Source organism: Manihot esculenta, chromosome 16, assembly GCF_001659605.2.
Source record: "Manihot esculenta cultivar AM560-2 chromosome 16, M.esculenta_v8, whole genome shotgun sequence".
In the NCBI taxonomy this organism is placed as follows: Eukaryota; Viridiplantae; Streptophyta; class Magnoliopsida; order Malpighiales; family Euphorbiaceae; genus Manihot; species Manihot esculenta.
In genome coordinates, this window is record NC_035176.2 from 668537 (window position 1) to 688641 (window position 20105).

The following is a 20105-nucleotide window of genomic DNA, read 5'->3' on the forward strand; positions in this document are numbered from 1 at the left end:
GTTTTTACCATTAATATAATGATAAATTTTGTAAAATAAATTTAATAAATGATTAATATTAATTCATATTTATTGAGAGTTTGAGTGATACTTAAAAGTAATAAAATATATATAAGTCATTTAGCAATAGAGATACCGTGACAAAGTCTATTGTTGCGCAACCTGCAAATATCGGTCGCAAAAAGTTTACAATGAGAGTATAAACATGAAATTAAGTTCATGGTAAATAAGTTACATTAAGTTTTTTCAGAATAAAACTCTTTAACGATGAAGTAATTATTTCATGACAAATGTGTATATTTTTAATAGAGTATGGGTGAGTATAGATTTTTCGATAGAATAAATTTCTTTAGCGATTTTATCGCAGAAGCTTAAATTTATAAAAAAGTGGGAGAAATATATAAATTTTATTGTAATAGATTTTGCGACCGAAAATAATCTTCTTTGAGTATAAACTTATAAAAACTTATAAAATAAGAGAACACCATCAAGTGAGTTAGTTTAACAAAAGTAAATAGAATAGCTTATTTGTTTATTGAAATTGTAACTCCTAATATATTAAATAGATAGAGTTTGAATATAATATAAAATTTTAAATAATATAGTATATAAAATTTTAAATAAATAAAATATTAAATTCTATAATATTTTGATATGGATAGAGTAATGAATAATTAAAGTGAATTAGATTATTGAAATTTAAATTTAATATATTTTTAATTGATGAATATCACTAATATTAACTTTAAATTCAATTTAAATTTAAATTTAAATTTAATTAAATTTGTTAGTATAATTAATTTTTCTTTTAAAGAAATTTTTTTTGATTGTCTCGAATGAATCAAAATGATTTGGATCCAATTCAAAATGGAAAGAAACTAATTCAATCTGATTTTATTTTGAACAAAACCGAATCAGTTTTGAAATCGGAACAGAAAAGGAAAAGAAAAAGAAGAAAAAAAAAAAAAAGCAAAGTAAAAAAAGACAATAGAGCAGAAGCATAAACAAAATAAATAAATAAGAGCAGCAAGGACTGGCTGACTGAAAAAGAAGAAAATCCACGCTACTGCTGCAACCCTAAAGCCTCATAGAGAATTGCGTGTATACCTTAAAGCTTCAATTCTCTTCCTCTTTCTCCTCCTCTGCATTTCCCTCCCTCGTCGCCGGAACCATGTCTCCGTCGCCCTCCATCAAACCCCAAGACTACGTTCACAGCCCTGTCCATTACGCCGTTGCTTTGGGTGATCACACTACTCTTTCTCGACTTGTTTCTGCTCTCCCTCGTCTCGCTGATCCTTCTCAGGTCCACGCCGACTCTGATTCTATCATCCAGGAACGAATTGCTGATCAGATTTCTGCTGTTCTTGATCGCCGGGATGTTCCCTTCCGTGAGACACCTCTTCATCTTTCTGTGAGGTTAAATGACTCATTTGCTGCTCGTACTCTTGCTGCTGCTGGTGCTGATGTATCGCTTCAAAATTCTGCTGGTTGGAATCCTCTCCAGGAGGCTTTGTGTCGCCGGAACTCTGAAATTGCCTCTATTTTACTCCGCCTTCACCATCGCTCTGCTTGGGCTAAGTGGCGTCGTCGACTGCCACGTGTCATTGCTGTGCTTCGCAGAATGAGGGATTTTTACATGGAAATTTCATTCCACTTTGAGAGCTCTGTCATTCCTTTCGTAGGAAAAATTGCTCCTTCTGATACCTACAAGATCTGGAAGCGAGATGGGAATCTTCGAGCCGACACTTCGTTAGCTGGCTTCGACGGCTTGAAGATCCAGCGCGCAGACCAGAGTTTCCTCTTCCTCGGTGACGGTGACCAAACATACAACGTGCCCGCAGGTTCGTTGCTTGTGCTTAACCGTGATGATCGCAAAATATTCGACGCGTTTGAAAATGCAGGAGCTCCGATGAGTGAGTCTGACATTGCGGGATTCTGCTCTCAGACCAGCGTGTACAGGCCTGGAATGGACGTCACAAAGGCTGAACTGGTTGGGAGGACAAATTGGAGAAGACAAGAGAAGACAGAATCAGTAGGAGAATGGAAGGCTAAAGTCTATGAAGTGCACAATGTGGTTTTCAGTTTCAGGTCGCGCAAAGTTGCTCACAACGAAAACGAAGTTGCTGGGAGCGAGCAAGTCTTACCGTTAGAGCTTGACGAAGATGACGACGGATTTTTAGTCGCTGAGAATCCAAATTTTGGGTTTAACAATGACAGTAGGAGGAGGCACAGTAGTTTTGTGAGAGAGGAGAGGGAGTGGGTGACTGTGGGGAGGAAGAGTGTGGATATAATCCCGTCGTCATCGTCGGCAATGTCAGCGCCACAAAGAAGATCGGCGATTCCGATAGCGCCGGCGCCTCAGACGAAGGAGAAGGAATACGTTAGGAGCCTGAGGCCGTCAGTTTGGTTAACGGAACACTTTCCGCTAAAGACAGAAGAGTTACTGCCGTTACTTGATATTTTGGCCAACAAAGTTAAGGCAGTGAGGAGAATGCGGGAATTACTGACCACCAAATTCCCGGCGGGGACGTTTCCGGTTAAGGTAATTGTATCATTGAAAATTATGGAATTACTTAACGGGACCCACAGTATCGTAATTAGAAGTGGGACCCATTGCTTTTACGTCTTTTGATGGTTTAGGCAAGCAACGAACAAAAAAAGCAGTGCCTCCGACTGGGATTGGAGAAGAAGCTTTTTGTGGGGACCGCTGTTTACGGTCGGTCTCTTTAATAGTACATTGATAATATGTGGGGCCCAAGTCTTCCGAGGTTAGCATGGTTTGGGCCCCACCCTCGTTGCTTTATCATCCCCCTTGAATCCTGTTGCTTTACCGGAAAGTAGAAAAATATAATTTGGCAAACTATAAGTGTTTACTTTGTTGATTGACTTGGTCTTATAAAGTTGATGATGGTTGCTTGTTTGGCTTTGGTGGGGCAGGTGGCAATTCCGGTGGTCCCTACAGTGAGAGTGGTGATAACATTCACAAAGTTTGTTGAGCTACAACCAACAGAGCAGTTCTACACACCGCTTTCAAGTCCAAGACATTTTGCCAATGGAGGAAGAGTAGCATCATCAGAGGATGATCAGAAATCAGATACCCATTATTCATCGCTGCCATCCACTTCGTCATCAATCCCAACAGGGTGGCTGAGGCGAAACAACAGCCAGTCAGCGAGCAAGCAGCATCAGCGTTGTCCTGCTCCTTCAATGGGGCAGCAACAACAAGCAGATCCATTCACTATACCTAGTGGATACACATGGACGAATGCTGATGATAAGTCGAGCAAATTGAAGAAATCTAAGTCGGTAAGAAAATCTAAGTAATTACTTGTATTCAAGAAGATGAAAAACTAAAAGGAGGAAAGAGAATTCAAGTAGGGGAAAAACAGAAGGAAAATGTTAACCTTGGTTGATCATGGATGACTTTGTACTGCATGTGTTTGGGGCTTGCAAACGTGTTAGTGATAGAATGTAGATATACCATCTGCTTATTCAAATCATGGGGTGGTCTGAGATATTTGCAACCTTATGATTAGAAGGTGACTGGGTTGACTTGCCAATTTGTTGCACACAATTTTGTTGATTTTTAATACATGCTTCTCTAAGTAATTAGATTATCTAATGCTTCTATTAACCGTTTCAATTTCCCAGATACTCCTAATTCAAACTGGGGAGCCAATTCCCATACATCCTTGATTACTTAACATACACTAATATTTTATTTTCATTTGTTAAAGAAAAGCAGCAAGGATTTAATTTCAATGTATTTTAGCATTTTTATAATTTCCTTTTTTATCTTTCAAATTCCAATGCATTGCTTTAATTCTTTCACCATCCTTCCCCTGCATCTTTGTTCTTGTAGCTTTCTGGTTTTAATGGCATGCACATTTGTGGAAACTGAAATTGTTTTTTTAGTTTTCTAGCAATAGTAAGATGCACGAAGAAAGGAACGGGCAGGTAGTAATGAGACAAAGGAAAGAAAATTGACTTCATTAATGGCACTGATTAATATCTTGGTGCTGGAATTTCGGCTGACGCTAACGTGCAATCATATCCTCCGTTAATATAATTTATTTTCTGCTGCTTTTTTGAATGATTTTTTTTAAGGAAAAAAAAAAAGTTCAGACAATTTATTCAAACGGTAAATTTTCTCAACCCGAACTTCAACGAAAATTTGAAAAATTTTTGCCCAATGATGGAAATATTCATTTTAAAGGGCTCAAAGTTAGTATAATAAAAGAGGTATTTGGCCCAAAAACAAATTATAATCCTAGCTATGAGGTCCAGCACTAAGCCATGAACAAGAGCTCTAACCCAGTAGCCATACAAGCAAAAAGCTTGGTTCGAATCGAGTAACCAAAGAGACCATGGCATCACAGGCTACCCTATATGTAACCCTGCAGATCACAACAAATCAAAAGTTTCGGCTCCAAGAAAATATGACCAAGTGGCCTCTATACTTGAATAATAACCTCGAAGAATCAGAGGTCCAAGGATGAAGCCTTGAGGATTAGCCTTTTTAGCAGCCTAAGTTGGCCATGAACGCCCAGGAAGCAAAACCACAACCACAAGAAAGCAAATTCAAACACGAGTCCCTCCCCATAAAAATAATCGATCTGCAACAAAAGAAAACAAAATATCCTATTTACATCCTGGCTCATAACATGGGATAGAGAGAAACCCACTTTCTATCCAAGAGGGGAAATTTTACAATGCATCCTTAGATGTACAACGGATATCATACTGGCTTTCATGGGCTCCTCCTGCCTCCATGATTACATATATTTATTTTTCCTTTAAACTCTAATTAAAATTCAAATTCGAAATCTCTGGCCACTGGACGAATCCATGAGCTAAAGCCTACTGATATGGAACTGCATATGTTAATCCTTCTCGGACCTCACAAGTACGAGATATTTCGGTAGTGTGTCATTCAAGTTTTAATGCATTTGTTGGCTCTAGATAGGGGCAACCAACTGCATAGCTTATCTGGTGTATTAGTTTTTTTTCCCTTCGCTAATCTGGTGTATTAGTTGAGTCTTGTAACAAACAAGTTCAAAATTAATATTTATCCTTAGTTGTCGGTGATTATCAAGGAATAGATGATTGAGTGTCTAACATATTACAATGATTGTTACCTAATCCTATTATATATGTGTAATAAACAAAATAAAAACCAACAGATGACTTATCAGCTATTACCACGTCAAGGAAAATCAATGTTCTCTTATGGGCAATAATAGATTATTGTGATGAACATAATAAATTAGTTATCAATTAAGATGGAGTAGTTAGTGCTGAACAATTAGTATAGTTATTGCGCACGGTGATAAGAGCATTTAATAGAATATTAAAGGTTTCGGATTCAACACCCCCAATCTTTCATCCCTTGCTTTTGGCTAAAAAAAAAAGCAAAATCCCTTGATTATGCAAAAATCCTGGTTGTTCAGTTTTTCCTACATATAGAAGGAAAAGGGGAAAAAAGAACATAAAACATTAATGGGTTGGAATCCTAAATAATGAACCATCATATTAGACAATGGAAAGTTGGGGTGAACATTACTAGGAAAAGAAATAAAAAAAGAGAGATTCCAAACATAGTTTGCTTCACAAGGGAGAAACAAGTGAGTTGGCAAGTCTCCTTTAAAAAAGTATAAGATTGAGTAAAGACAGCACATCTACAGGTGGCCCTTTTCTTTTCTTCAGCTTATACTCTCATTGGTCCTTCACCACTTAATCATTTTCTATCAACTCCTCTATCCTCAGACCTCAGTTCATCAACCTAAGCTTCTGCTACCTATCACCACCAGGTACTCCCTCCCTTGATCTGCTCTTTGATTCTGTTTGAGCATGTTGCTTGGATCTGTTTTCTTGCTTTGTTTGACATCTTTTCTTTCTGCTGCTATAGATCTAGATTTATTAATTGTTATCTGTAAGTTCTTTTGCTGCACAAGTGTAATAGCTTCTTGATAATTTTATTTTTTCTGGGTTTTTGGGTTTATATCTAAAAAAGGGAGAAACAATGGAAACGGAGGCACCAAGCTGGGCAGATCAATGGGGTGCAGGAGGTATTGGTGCTATGGCAGAAGAGGACACTAGCAGCAAGAAAGACACCAGCAATAACAAGAAGTCAGATGCCAAATCAGGATTAAATAAAGCCAAAGCAGCCGCAATGATGGGAGCTCAAAGGATCAAGAGTGGAGCATCAAACAGCTTCAAATGGGTCAAAAATAAATGCCAGAAAAAGGGCTCTCCTAAATGAGCACATAATAAAACTTGTTCAGCTCTTGACATATCACTGCCTGTTCTCGAGACATTTTTTGCCTTTTCTCTTATGGTCAATTGCTTGCATCATATTTTTATGTGGATCATTAGTTCTCTTTTCCATCTTTTGGTCAAAGCTTAGCTGGATCGCTCATAAAGGCTGTAATAAAAAGCTCAACTCAGACAAACTAACTGAATCCTTAAACGGATAGGCCAATCTCATATCAAGCTTCTGGTCAAATATCTTTTCCTACACGGAAGATTCTTATTAATCAAGTTGTATAAGATTTTATTTCTTTGTTTCTAATCAAAGAAGCACAAAGCTTCTAAATAGAAGACGTTACACATTATTTGCAAATGAAAGAAAACAAGATCACTAGAATTTAAATGATTCCACTCAGTTCCAAGTCAAACTTCTTCCAGCATCCTTAATAGCATACATCCAAGACAAGAAGAAAAGAATATATAAGCTAAATAGAGCCTTAAATCTTGACAGCTGAGAATTTACATCTTCCTGTTTCCATTTACACAGACAATTTCTGCTGCTCTTGGTGAGATCCAAAAGTATTCTCCCCACTGTAAGTCATGTAAAGAAAACCATCTTCATCCTTGTTATCCTCATAGATTGCAGACATCAATGCAGCTGCAACAAAAGAGGATTTTATCAAACACGAGAATATTTCTAATAGAATTTCATGGATAAGGATTTATAGTCCATGTTATTCACCAGTTGGAGGTAAGGTATTATTCACGAAGACAAATATAGCTTTTTCAGCACTGAGCTTAATCCTTTTTCGGACAACATAGACAAACTGTCCCACGGTCAAATCAGCTGGCACAAGATACCTGAGTTCAAAACAAAGAAGAAAATTAAAGCAAAGGTAGCATACAGTAGCATTCACATTAAATGGAGTTGGTAAGGCCATTTAACGAATTCTACAATGTGAAGTTAAATGTGAGTGAAGAAACTGCATAGTTGCATCTAGTATTAAATATTTAGGCCTCATATCTGGCATGCATGCATTAAAGCCAAATCATATCTTTGAATCAACAAATGAAAAAGCAAGCAAACCTGCATAGGCTTAAGGTTATATTTTTCTTACATACAAATGCATTTTAACTTGCATCCATAACAGATAGCACGCAAAGGACATGTGCCAAAAATGTAATTTACAACCAGATAAGAACCTCTTATATGCTGATTTCCAAGTGAAACAATGATAAGCTTTGCCTGAATGATCTGAACATTGTTCACGTTCACCAAAAATGTTATATCATGTTAGTAAATGCTACTATCATGACCAATATATAAAATTTACTGTGAATCTTTAGGACCTCATGGTCTCCATTAATCATTCTCAAAATACCAGTAAGTTGTCTACCAAGACACTGGATGAATTGACAGCAAACTCTGTTATACCGACTCACCATTAACGAAATGCATAAATACATTGTCAAAATATGACCTCAAGTATATGAAAATAGACAATGCCATATGCTTTTGAAGCTACATAGGAATAATTATAGTACTGAGAATTGAATGAATATACAGCTAAACAGGATACTGCAGGATATATAACAAGGAGTTCCTGAAAAGTAACAACTTCATTGTGCAATACAATGCGCAAGTGAATGTTAAACTGAAGGAGAGTATAAAGTGACAATGCCACTTACTTCTTCTTATCAATATCAGGAACATCACTCCTTTCAGCCTTCTCCACAATTACCTGCATCACATGCTCAATTGGATGATAAGCATATTATATAATAGAATGGAAGAGATGGAATCTAGATTGACAGAAATTTAGAAACAGAATCTTACCGGTATTCTGTCATGATACTTTTCCCTGATACGAGCAGCTTCTGCTTGCCTCCTCTCTGAACAGTGAACATGATGTTAGACAAAAAGTAGACCATAATCGTGAATCGTGATGGTTTTGTCTTGAACATTTGGAGGACATCCTATAAAGTAATAAAGGAAATGAAAAAGAGATAACTCATACACCGAGTTGAAGTGATTCACCAACTGAAAAACAAGAGTTGAAGATAGTTGTTCAAAAAATGAAAGGGGCAAAAATTCTGTATTTGTTTATGAAAGAACGATCACTATATCAGCTAGAATTTCTGATTTCATTCTATTCATGTTGTACTGAAAAAGACATTAGGAACCCAGAAAAGAGATCTTCCATCGACCAGCAAGATTATAACTGGAAAAAAAAATGGACACTCATCATACAAATAGAACTAAATTTGATTACCAATGTAAGCCATCCAAAACTTCAATTACTTTTTTTTTTTGGCATTGCAACAATTCTCATCAAGTTATACTTATGCATATCATAAACAACTTTAGGCCATATACTGAAAAGCGCGAGTCGCTAACCGGCTATAAAAACAAGAAATCGAGAGTAGCCATAGAAAAGAAGATGAAAAAGGAAAGAAAAGAAACGAACCCAATGGATGTTCCAACTTGAAGGAGCTTTTGGCCATGGAGACAGTCGAACTTCGATTACAGCTCTCTGTTAATTCTAAAAAAGGAAACATCGAAACTCAAAAAATTCAGAAATTTCGTCCAGAAAAGGGGGAAAAAAACAATACTATGCAGAAAAACAACAAAGACAAGAACACAAGCAGAAACATGTATAAAGTCTGAAACTTCATAACATACCCAACACGTTCGAGAGAATTAGATGAGGAAATTAGAGCTGCAAAGAGAATTAATTGATCCAATCGCGATATGAAAAAGAATACCAAAAGTTCAATATCAGAGATTTATTGGGTATTCAAAAAGAAAACTTTTAATCTTCAATTAACAGAGATGAAGCTTATTAGGGCTTCGTTCTGATTCAATTCTCATGTAACTAACTCGCCTTCCCATATTGGAATGGGTTGGATTACATCCGTTTCAAGTAAATTCCGTTTTTCCTGAGGGAAAAAAAAAAAAAAATCCATTTTTCCGAGTCAGCAATGCACTGGGAGGATACCCTTTAACGGCGTCGCATTATCTGTTGCTGCTTTGGACATTTGGATTCCTAAATGTTTAAGCAATGGGCTGGCTAACATCGGTTGGCCTACCTTTCTCCTTCCTTCCCAAAGCCATGGATATTATTTTTGGCCTATTGGCATAGATTCAAATTTTACGAATTTTTACATTTAAATTTTTAATTTTAGATTAAAATTTAAAAATTTAAAATTTATTGTAATTCTAATAATTTATTTTAATTCTAATAATTTTTTAAATTAATGAATATTAATTGATTACTTGCTAGATTTTATCATTTTTTTCTAATTTTTTTGAATTATCTCTAAGTAAAGTTTTCGAATTTGATTTCAAACCTCTTGATGATTATAAAATACAAATGGGTTATAAATAATTTGAAATCTTCTGCTGATGCTAGTTATTGGAAGAAGCATAAAAGCATTCCAGGCACTGACACCTGCTGCAATATCCCCTCATAGCAAGGCTCTAGCCCCTGTTATGAGGGAGACAAATGAGATACCAAAGCTTGTGGTCCATGGCAAACAACCTAATTAACATAGCATATTCTTTTACCCACTTCACAGTTTGATCTCCATCTCTCTCTCTCTGCTGTGACTTGATAATTTTCAGTTTTGATCATATGGGTTCTTCTTCATCATCATCAACAAAACAACCATGAGAAAAAAAAGTGGCTGCTTAAGGAGTGAAAGTTCTAGTTTATACATTGTATGGAGTTAGCATATAATTGACATGAAATCACTATTATCAATTGTAGATCATTTAGGATTTCAGTTAACCCAATTAAGGGTTAACTGAAATGCAAATGTGTCCTGAGGCATCAACATCCATAACATTTCTTAACAAGTATTGCATGATTTTGGTAGTTGAATTACCTTTGCTACCAAAAGTGTTTCCGAATGAAAATTTTTACTTCCACCAAAGCTAATTTTCATAAGTTAAGGGAATAAGTGGATGAAGACTTAATTCCTTTGCTTTTTTTTGAAATTCAAATGCCATTCACGCTTCAACCTCATAAATACACAAATTGAAAGCTCAAGGTATCTCATCAATGATCTCTTTTTAAATTGTCTCCAATGCTTTAAATTTAATATACCCACCTCCTTTTTGTTGTTGGGTTGGTAGAAAATTCAATGCTATAACTTCTTCTTCTAGGCTTAACATCTTACCTTCCCCTTCCCCAATTTCTCTCTACCCCACCCCCCTCATTCACACTCCCATTAATTAATGCCTTTCACTTGCAAAAACACACTTCCCATCTTCTCTCTACCTCCCTTTCTTCTCTTTCTGCATTCTTTATGTTATCCATCCTTTTCTTTTTTAATCTCTTTTTCTTTGCCAATTTCAGGTTATTTGACTTGCAGGAGTTTGTATGCGTGGTTTTTCTCTTCTAAAATACGAGATATTGGTGCGGTTCAATCTGATAGCAGTGCTCTATGCATAGAGCTTTGTTGTTTGATTGAGCCGTGCCAATATCACGTATTAGTTTATTTATGTGAATCTCTTCATTATTCTATTCAGCCATGCAAAGTTTACGTGTTTATGACTCTGCTTCTAATTGTATATGCTTGTTGATTTTCTACCTCTTCCTTTTTCAAGGTATGGTTCTGCTTCAGGTTTCTTTCTCTTTTCTAAGGTGCATTTCAATTAACATTTTTGTTCTTATCAATAATGCATTATCATCTTCGAATTAGTTAGATGATATATAATTTTAAATTAATTTTTGAATTTACATTTCATGGGTTTCATCAAAAAAAAAAAAAAAAGTGTAAAAGGGACTTTATGGTGGTGGGTGAAGTTTGAGAGCAGACATAAATATTTTCTCTGCAATTGATTGTTCCTTTCGGTGTAATGGTCAACCGCTTTGTTGACAAATTGAGACGAGTAAGTAGAATTCGATCTTCTTCTTCGTTTCATTATTAAATGCTCTTTTAATAATTATATTACAAATAAACGAAATTTTTTGTGTAAATAAATTTACTATTTAATATATTTTTCACTTTATAATGAACCAAATTTCAGAAAATGTAAAAATATATATATAATGTTACTGCTTTTATTTGATTACTGATTTGTAATGGAAAATTTAATATTTAGTTTTTATATTATAAAATTTTATAAATTAATCCATATATTTTAAAATATTTTTTCTAATATTTTAAAATTTTTTAAAACATTTACTAATTAATCTATCCGTTAATTTTATTTATTAAATATTATAAAAAAATTAAAAATTGAGAAATTAATGAATTTCTCTAATGGATAAAACTACGAAATATGCTAATAAAAAAATCAACTAAAGGATTTCTTTTGGCAATCTCTGGTCTGCTGTGGTCGTCCGAATGGGCCATCAGGGCGAAAATCGGTGCTCCACTAAGCGATCAGACACGAAAGGCTTGTGCATTCTACCTGTTTTCACTAAAACCATTCTATCTATACAAGGCATGAAAATGAAGAATCCAAGAAAAAGTGAAGGAAATTATGACAAAAGAGAACATATTAAACATTTCTGCATACTATAATCATTTATGAAGCAAAAGGCAGAAAAAAAAAAGCTGCCTATAAAGATTTACAGCTTATTATTTCTCTCATTTGCCAAGGTAGAGGACCAACAGCTTGGCCCTCCAACATTCAAAGAATGATTGTTATAGCTAGCCTCTGTTCATTCTTTCTTACACAAATGAATCTGGGGTTGGCCTCCACAGCCAAAATTGAGGACTTACCCCCAGCAGGCTCTCTTCTTCTTCGTCTTCTTTGTCATTGTCGTCTTCTTTCTTTTTCTTTTCTTCTATATGATTCTATAACTTAGTATTACCTACATTCTCTTTCCCAGTGTAGGCATATATGTTACTAACTTTCCCAGCTAATCCTTCTTGAGTTTGGAAGAACAGTAGCTGATCTGATCTCTCTCAGAAGCTTGCACTCCATAAGGCATTCTCATCTTCACCACAGCGCTTGTGAACTTCTGCGATCCTCTCTACAGACTTGCAAATCCCACTACATTTCCAATCAAATGAAGCAGCACAGATGTTTCCTAGCTGAGCCTTCCACTCGCAATCTGCAGTTGAAATCACAGCAAGCATTCAGTAAGCACTCAGTATTTGCATGTGCTTGTACACTCACTCGCCGACGGTAAGAAAGAAACTTGTACAGCACCACAGTTATCGGTATTATAGTGTGTGCATTGCCATTATTTCAAATTTACCTGGTGGTGTACCACAGCATAGTCTCCTGTCATCCACATGCTCCACATCTATACCAATAAACCAAGATCCCAGTGAAACATCTTCATTTGCATATTTGTGCAGCACATGCCTGAGATGATGAGAAGGCAAAAGTTATCATGACAATCAAACGCGCATATTCTGCAATTTTATGAAAGCATTCGATCAATAATAAGCAACATGAAATCAGTCGAAGAATTTAGATAATTGGGAACTCACTGGTTTATTGATATGTAGGATGCCAAATCCTTTGATATGGCATATAGTTGTCCTGTAGCATGACGGAAATACTTGTTCCCTACCTCTCCGAATTTCCAATACTCCGGTTCATGATATCGCACTCCTCTATTTCATGGAAAAGTTAAAAAAAAAAGAAAAAACGTATACTACTGATTAAGCCTACTAAAAAAGCATATATAACGGCTTACTTTCTAGCAATTACGGGACCTGACTTCATGCAGCCTATATAAACGCGTGGTTTCGTACGGTGTGCAGCTAGAGCCATTCCAAGTGTTGCTGTGGTAAATTTGCAGCAGATACACCCAGTTAGACATGTTAGATATCGATAACGTGAAGAACAAAAAAAATCAAACATTAAATAGCAATTAAGAAACAAAAGCAATTTCATTAAATAAGAAGATATGCTTACAAGAAATAAAAAACTTATTTACAAATAAATTACTAGATGAAGCAAGTTCATCAAACCACCGTCGTCAGATCTCCCAAAAGAAAGACTACCAAGTCAAACGTTAAAAGACTCAAAAGGGTATACCACTAAAGTCAGATTGGAAAGGCAAGACCAGATGGACAAGTATTGGAAGGGTAAACCACCCAGTTAGACCTAATTCAGACCTTCCAAAAGAAAAACACGTCAAATCCACCAAGATCAGATCTTCCATAAAAAGAACCACCGAGATCAAATCTCCCAAAACTAAAACCTCCAATAAAAAGACTTTCAAAAGTAAGGGTAAAACTACATCATATTACATTGAGAAAATAATTCATCGAGAATTTTCTCGCTTTTATAAATATAAAATTTACTCCCTTAGCTCGTTCTATATTAAGTTGATCAATTCAACTGATCACACTTTCCAACAAAATTTATAAGCATCTACCAAATGAACAATTGGCGTCGAATCAATAAATTAAATTCCCTTCTCCGACTGTCATAAATAACTCTTGAAGAAGCGAAAAGACATTTGATAATATATAAAAAAACAAGGCCCATTAAAATCATAACACTTGTACACGGGATGCGGGATTCAGGGTTATGTGAACTTTTTCATTCGGTCCGACTGAACAGCCCCTGACCATGCCAAAACCCGCATCAGACGAACAAATCTCCTCAAAACTCGTACTACAACGAGACATTGAATGTGGGCGCGGCCGACCTGAGTGATCAACAAGAACCCACCTCTATATAGATCGGGTGAGCCGAATACGACCTGATAAAATCAGAATAAGATGCCGAACTCCAACATGCTGGTCGTTTCTTTGATATATCACCGGGATCATAAATGCACGTGTAGTAAAATAGGCTAAAACAGGTGATTTATTAGTCGACTGCTTACCATTAATGAGCCGCATTACACGCCTGCAATAGGACATTCCGTCCCGTCAAATAAGACGTGATGCAAGAGGTATCAAAATGATCAACCAGTATATATGTCCTTTATCTAACCCAAAAGAAGGGAATCTCTCTCGAACTCTAAGGTCGACCGCGTCTGCATTCAATACCTCATTGTAGTACGAGCTTTGAAGAGATTTGTCTGTCCGCTTGGCAGGGTCAGAGGTGTTGGTGGTCTAATTCCCATACCTTATAGATCGGGCTTTCTGCTGCTCGATCGGACCAGATGAAAAGGTTCACATGACCCTTCTGAATTCTGTATACACGTGTCATGATTTTAATGAGTCCTATTTTTTATACGTTATCAGATATTACGTTTAAAAATCTTGTATGATCATCAAGTATTTGTACAAAGCACCTCAGTCAAGTTTCAACATGGAATACCAAATTTGAAAAGAATAATCATATGAAAAAGTTATCATGCTGCATTACTTATGGAGGAAGCAAATGTTAGAATGATATTGTACAATTGCAATGACCCATCAAATTCATCAATGACCTCTAAACAGATATGATTACCATGCTTATTCTTCTAATCAATGTTAAAGTAAAGCAATGAATAGATTGTTAAACATCATAATTTTTGCATATTCATTGCCAATTTTATGCCTTATTCTTCTAATCAATGTTAAAGTAAAGCAATGAATAGATTGTTAAACATCATAATTTTTGCATATTCATTGCCAATTTTATGCTACCTCATTAAACAAAGAACAAATATCCACACGTAATAATTTGAACAAGACTACCTGAAGCAGCACCATTATGGTTACCTAATGATCAAGTTTATAAGGTAAAATAACATATTAGTGCCAAAATTTATCCACACAATTTATTCAGTACATAATGATGCATCTCCTTTCAGCATAGATAGAAGCTTGAAAATTCAATTTTACCTAAATTCACATGAACATCATCGTCAACTTTGACATAAAACTCTGCATCCCATAATTCAATGGCAGTAGTAAAATAGGCCTTCGTCTTAGCCGATAATTCCATGTAACCCTCAACATGTTCCTGATTAGACAGAAATAAAGAATCATTTAATATTTGTCTCAACCTATTTCCAAAATCATTCAAAATGTGAATATAAATAGGAGACCTATGACGCTAATTAAATATAATGACAAGGAGAAGAGAATAACATCACCAATCTCAAGAAATCTCCATGTGCCATTTCCTCTGCTTCAATAGCTTTGTCAAGAATGCCACCAGTTGTTGAACTACAGATAAAAGATATTAGTTAATATTCAGTCTTTGTAACAAACTCTATGTCCATATAATCAACAAATAGCAAGTATAAGTACACGACATGTTTGGCATCAAAGCTACTATGAGATTTCATGTAGCTAGTTATTGATTCTTTTACAGAGTGGACTAACTGGGTGTAGACTCCATAGAAGCCCATGGCAATTCGACATGGTCCTATTCCCCAACATAATGCATTTGATACTGTGTTCTCATTTCAAGTTCAACAGTATTGGCCATAGAATTTCTTTAGTTTCATTCATCTATGGTTTTTGGTTTGTATTTGACAAGACAAGTTAAACAATTTGAAATAAGGTTTATTTGATCAGCAAAATGCTAAATTACTTACTATAATGTCTATATATTAATTGCATGCATGACTAAGATATTATGTTGTCTTATACATTAACAATAAGATATCAAAAAATGTTATTTGGAACATGAATTGCATCGCCCCTTTCAGGCGCCCAAGAGAAGGGGTGAATTAGACATTTAGATTTGTTGGCTCTTGCTTGTAGCCTACCGAAAAATTTTTGCTAAGCTATTGTATGTGTGTGTTTAAGTAGTGATTATATGCAACAAATAAACATAACCAAGTATAAAACAAAGTATAGTATCAATTTTGTGAAATATGCTCTGATATGAGACAAGAAAACAGGGAATAGCTGAGGGTATATGCTCATAACTCAAAGGGTAGCTTTTCATCTCAATTTAAGCATCAAATCGACATATTAAACCATGAAATCAATCTATCAGCATGCAAAGTTTTTACCAAACAAACTGCATTCAGTTAAGGTGGAGCAGCACATGAATTTAACATTAAGTAAAGAGCAAGGGAAGAGAAAATCACTCGCAATAATTTATAACGGTTCAACGTTTACAACCTTAGCTTTCATGATCTAAAATTAGGCACAACAGAGATTTATAATGGGATTTTGAAATATAGCCGTTAGAGGGTAAAAAAAACAGATCAAGTAACAATGATTTAATAGAAACTAGCCGTTACTTTTCGTTTTTTGCAAAAATTGGAAGGTCAGGAAGTCTATGAAATTAACATGTTACTTTTTGGTCTGCCTGAATCAGTTTTGCACAGAACTGATATTAGCGTGCTAATTTTGTTTATGTCCATGCAAAAAATGCACTTAGAACCCAAAGCTAAATTAGTATGCCAATTTCAAAATTAGCATACTGTTTTTGCTTCAGGCCAAGGTATGAATTTTCAGAAAACCTTATAAAGATTCATTTCGACCTTCTAGCACATTAAAAATAGTGACTTCAAACATTTCTAAGCTTTTGAATAAAAAAGAATCTTTAAAAGCAACTACTCCCTATCTTTGTGCATTGGTCCTATGAGCTTAAAACTTAAGAAACTTAATTGAGAATCATTTTCAAACATCTTTAACACCTTCCAATCTTACCAGTGCACTTTAATCCATGTGAACTTGATCCAACAGTCCTTGGTCACTTTGAACATCGAGAGCAACTTGAAAATTGTCTCGACTATATCTTTGTACATGAATTAGATTTAATTCCATCCTGTTTTGTTATTATCGAAATACAGCTAGCTTGAGCTATGGACTAACGAATTGTTATAATATGAGGGTTGGACTTGGGAATAGGATTATGGTGTCCTCCTTACTTTAAACATGGCATGTTTAAGGTCGGATTACATTTAGTAAATATAAATTTCTTCAATAGAAGTTTGAGTGTATGTAAAGAAGTTGTTCAAAGCATGTATAGTTATGGCTAAATTTGTATGGTATAGTGTTGATACTTGATAGACTTTGGCATTTTTTTATTATTGGGAATGATCAAGTGAATCCTATTTGTATTAAAAATCACAGGTCCACAAGGATTGGTTTATTATAATTAAGGCTCTTTCAGTAATGAAAAAAGCAAATGGTTCTGTGGATGTAGGCACACTTAACAAACCATGTAAAAACGATGTAAAATTTTGTAGATCACTTTTCTCTATCGCTATTTTCTAATATGTGTGCAAGTTCATGCGAATTTTTCACTCTCAAAGCACTCATCTGTTAGGCATTATTATTTTTATTGATTGATTGGCTAATTATTTAGAACCACAATAAGATAAAGCACTACACAACCAGTAAATTTCATTCTACTATTTAACCTGAATTCATCATTTCATCAGTTTCCAGACCTGTTAACTATGAAACTATCAGACTTATGATATCATTCAGTAATAACGGCAAAGAAAGCATGTGTAGTCATTGCGGAAGAAAGGCCACCAATAGACAAGTGATTCTTAAGTAAATCAGACAAGCGCCCCACAACATCAGCCATGCAAGAGAGGCATAAAACTTACCTGTGACCTATGACAAAGCGAATGACTATTCCCTTCTCCTTCTCCAATTTCTTTCTTTTCTCCCCTTTTGGCATCCAAGTTTCACGAACTGAATCTCTTCGCTTCCGACTGCTAAAAGCTGTGTTGATTCCAATAACCATAAAGTATTTCCTTTTTGAGTTTCCAGATGGGGTGTCATTTGACAAAGATTGATGCTCTGCCTTAGCAGCTGCCAATTTCATCTCTAAAATTGATATTTCATTATCTAGTGTCCTGCATTCCATACACAAAAAAATAAGGTCCCTTTTCAGATCATTAGGACCTCAAACATATGAACTTTTACCGTAACAGCATCAGCAGAGCTTACTGGAATGCATACTGGGTTTCAGAAGCTTTGCGACTTCCAACCTTCTGACAAGGGCAAATAATGAAGCAAAGGGTTGTATTTAACACTCCAAGAGAAGGAAATTATAAAAAGAAAAGCTAAATCTCATGATAAGTAAGATAGTTTTAGAAGAGAAAACAACTTGAAGAAGCTAACAGACCAATCCTCGCAACCTTTTCCGAGACAAATAAGAGAAAGTCATGGGATTTTGAAACAAGAACAAATATCAATATTGTGAACTCAAAACTGCATGCCTTGAGAAAACAACCAATAGCCAAATTAAACCAAATTTAATAATTCCAGGATTTTATTGACCGGGTGCTGAATTATTATGGTTAGCTCAAAAGTAACTACAAAAAGGCACTTGTTCCAACAAGCAAACAATGTTAACCCATTTGCATAGTTTCATGTGAGACCTAAATAGCAAGCATATGCGCACTTACATGCTTCATATTGCAATCCCCAGTTTCTAAATTCAATCGTTCTGGCTCTGTCCATATCCTGATAAAACATTTCTTGATCAATGAAAATGTTCACATTAAAAGGAATCGCTTTGTTACTCATTAAAGAATTACAGGCTCATAAAAGGAGAGTAGTTAAAAAAAAAAATCAGAAAATAACCAAATTCTCAGAAAAGAATAAACAAAGATTTCTAACAGTTGGGACAAACAACGGTAGAATTAAGTGACTGAAAGTAACGTAAAACCAAATGTAGAATTAAACCAGGCCTGCAATATTAGCTGATTAAATAGGTGAAGTTTTGAATTCTTACTGATCTGAGAAAATGGGAAGATATTTTAGAAGTTATTCCTTTCCTTTTTCACAATTTTCCGAGCAACCAAAATTAAGGGAATGAAAAATCAAACTAAGAGTGAGAAAAAAAAGGTCCTTTTCTAACATTCTTGACCCAATTTCCAGCAAAGGCAACATTTTGAACTCTCCAGACAAAGTCTTAGATTGCTGAGTGTAGAATATGCTAATAACTTTTTACCCAAAAGTTTGGATAATGTCGGTGGCGAAATAGTAGTTATTGTAAGGACTGAAATGGTTGGCATTTAACTCCAAAATCTCCCAATTCAAGAACTAAGTGGAAAACAGACAATTTATTCTACAACACTCAAGTCAAAGTTGTTCGTAGCATTTGGGATCGAACACACCGACAAGACAATTCAGGTTAAAATTTGAAGAAATTCTCAGAGGCCAACTTCAATCATATAACACATTGATCTAACTCACAAGCACACCCACCCATCAAGAACCAGTTAATTCACAGAACTTAAAGAAATCTCATTGAAATGCATCCATTTGCAATAACTTATTGATACCCAAGTGGACATAAATGCATCACACAGTCAGTGCAACAATTAAAGTAACTGAAAAGTTTACAAATTTAAATGAAGCAGTAGAAACCCAATACTCAAAATACCTGTTAGTGAAGAACATTCCAGCAAAGAAGCTGCCAAGGCAAAGGAAAAGAGTCCATTTTCTTGGCGTCATAATCTTTCCAGCAATCTCTCCTCCGGCTCTGCTCTTCATAGACATTTCTCTTCTCCTTTTTATTTACTTCCTTTTAATAACAATTTAAAGAATAAAAGAATTAACAAGAAGGAAACAAATCAGACAAATGGAGGACCAAAATATTTAGGCCAAGAAACAATTGTACAGTGTCTGTTTTAAGACACACACTCTCTCCCTCTAACAGGGTGAGAGAAAGAGAGAGAGGTGCGCAGTGAAATGACCCACTAACCGACTGCTAATCTTAATATACCCAAAATTACTTCACCATCCTTACAGACAAAAGTTACTTAAGTACCCACCATAAATGTACGAGTTTTATGTCCAGGAGTTAAAGACTAGTTAATAACAGTAACAGTGTCGGCTCAAAAGAAAAAAAGAAAAAATAACAGTCCCATTGATGGCTGGCAGGCAGTGGATCGGGTCAGTGGGTTTCTAAAGTTTCTACCTTTCTTGGAGAGTTGGTGGATCTGGGCTAGGCGTGACAACCTATGAAAACAAAGCAAGACATTGAGTTTGTGTTGCCTTTAAAAAAG

The 20105-nt window shown here is 35.4% G+C and overlaps 3 protein-coding genes across 11 annotated transcripts; 1 reads left to right on the plus strand and 2 right to left on the minus strand.

Moving 5' to 3' along the window:
- The first annotated feature begins 1024 nt into the window (after positions 1-1024).
- LOC110603754 (ankyrin repeat domain-containing protein 13C) lies at positions 1025-6385 on the plus strand. Its single transcript, XM_021741644.2, has 3 exons — positions 1025-2542; positions 2938-5810; positions 6014-6385. The coding sequence occupies exons 1-2, from the start codon at positions 1172-1174 to the stop codon at positions 3322-3324; spliced, it is 1758 nt and encodes a 585-aa protein (XP_021597336.1). The 5' UTR covers positions 1025-1171; the 3' UTR covers positions 3325-5810; positions 6014-6385.
- A 237-nt stretch (positions 6386-6622) lies between these two features.
- LOC110603755 (autophagy-related protein 8C-like) lies at positions 6623-9167 on the minus strand. The gene is made up of 6 exons (XM_021741645.2): positions 8933-9167; positions 8718-8792; positions 8087-8142; positions 7939-7991; positions 6992-7110; positions 6623-6907 (listed from the first exon to the last, which is right to left on the minus strand). The coding sequence occupies exons 2-6, from the start codon at positions 8752-8754 to the stop codon at positions 6789-6791; spliced, it is 384 nt and encodes a 127-aa protein (XP_021597337.1). The 5' UTR covers positions 8755-8792; positions 8933-9167; the 3' UTR covers positions 6623-6788.
- Positions 9168-11759: 2592 nt separating this feature from the next.
- On the minus strand, positions 11760-19836 carry LOC110604186 (probable beta-1,3-galactosyltransferase 2). Of its 9 annotated transcripts, none has more exons than XM_021742321.2 (10): positions 19481-19809; positions 18498-18555; positions 18049-18077; positions 17691-17942; positions 15264-15336; positions 15010-15130; positions 12915-13002; positions 12706-12831; positions 12468-12577; positions 11760-12320 (listed from the first exon to the last, which is right to left on the minus strand). In XM_021742321.2, exons 1-10 carry the CDS (start codon positions 19594-19596, stop codon positions 12172-12174), a joined length of 1122 nt encoding a protein of 373 aa, XP_021598013.1. In that variant the 5' UTR covers positions 19597-19809; the 3' UTR covers positions 11760-12171. The 9 variants fall into 9 exon arrangements, with proteins under 9 accessions (XP_021598013.1, XP_021598011.1, XP_021598012.1 ...); XM_021742319.2 differs by having other exon boundaries at positions 18037-18077; XM_021742320.2 differs by having other exon boundaries at positions 18049-18080.
- Positions 19837-20105: the final 269 nt, after the last annotated feature.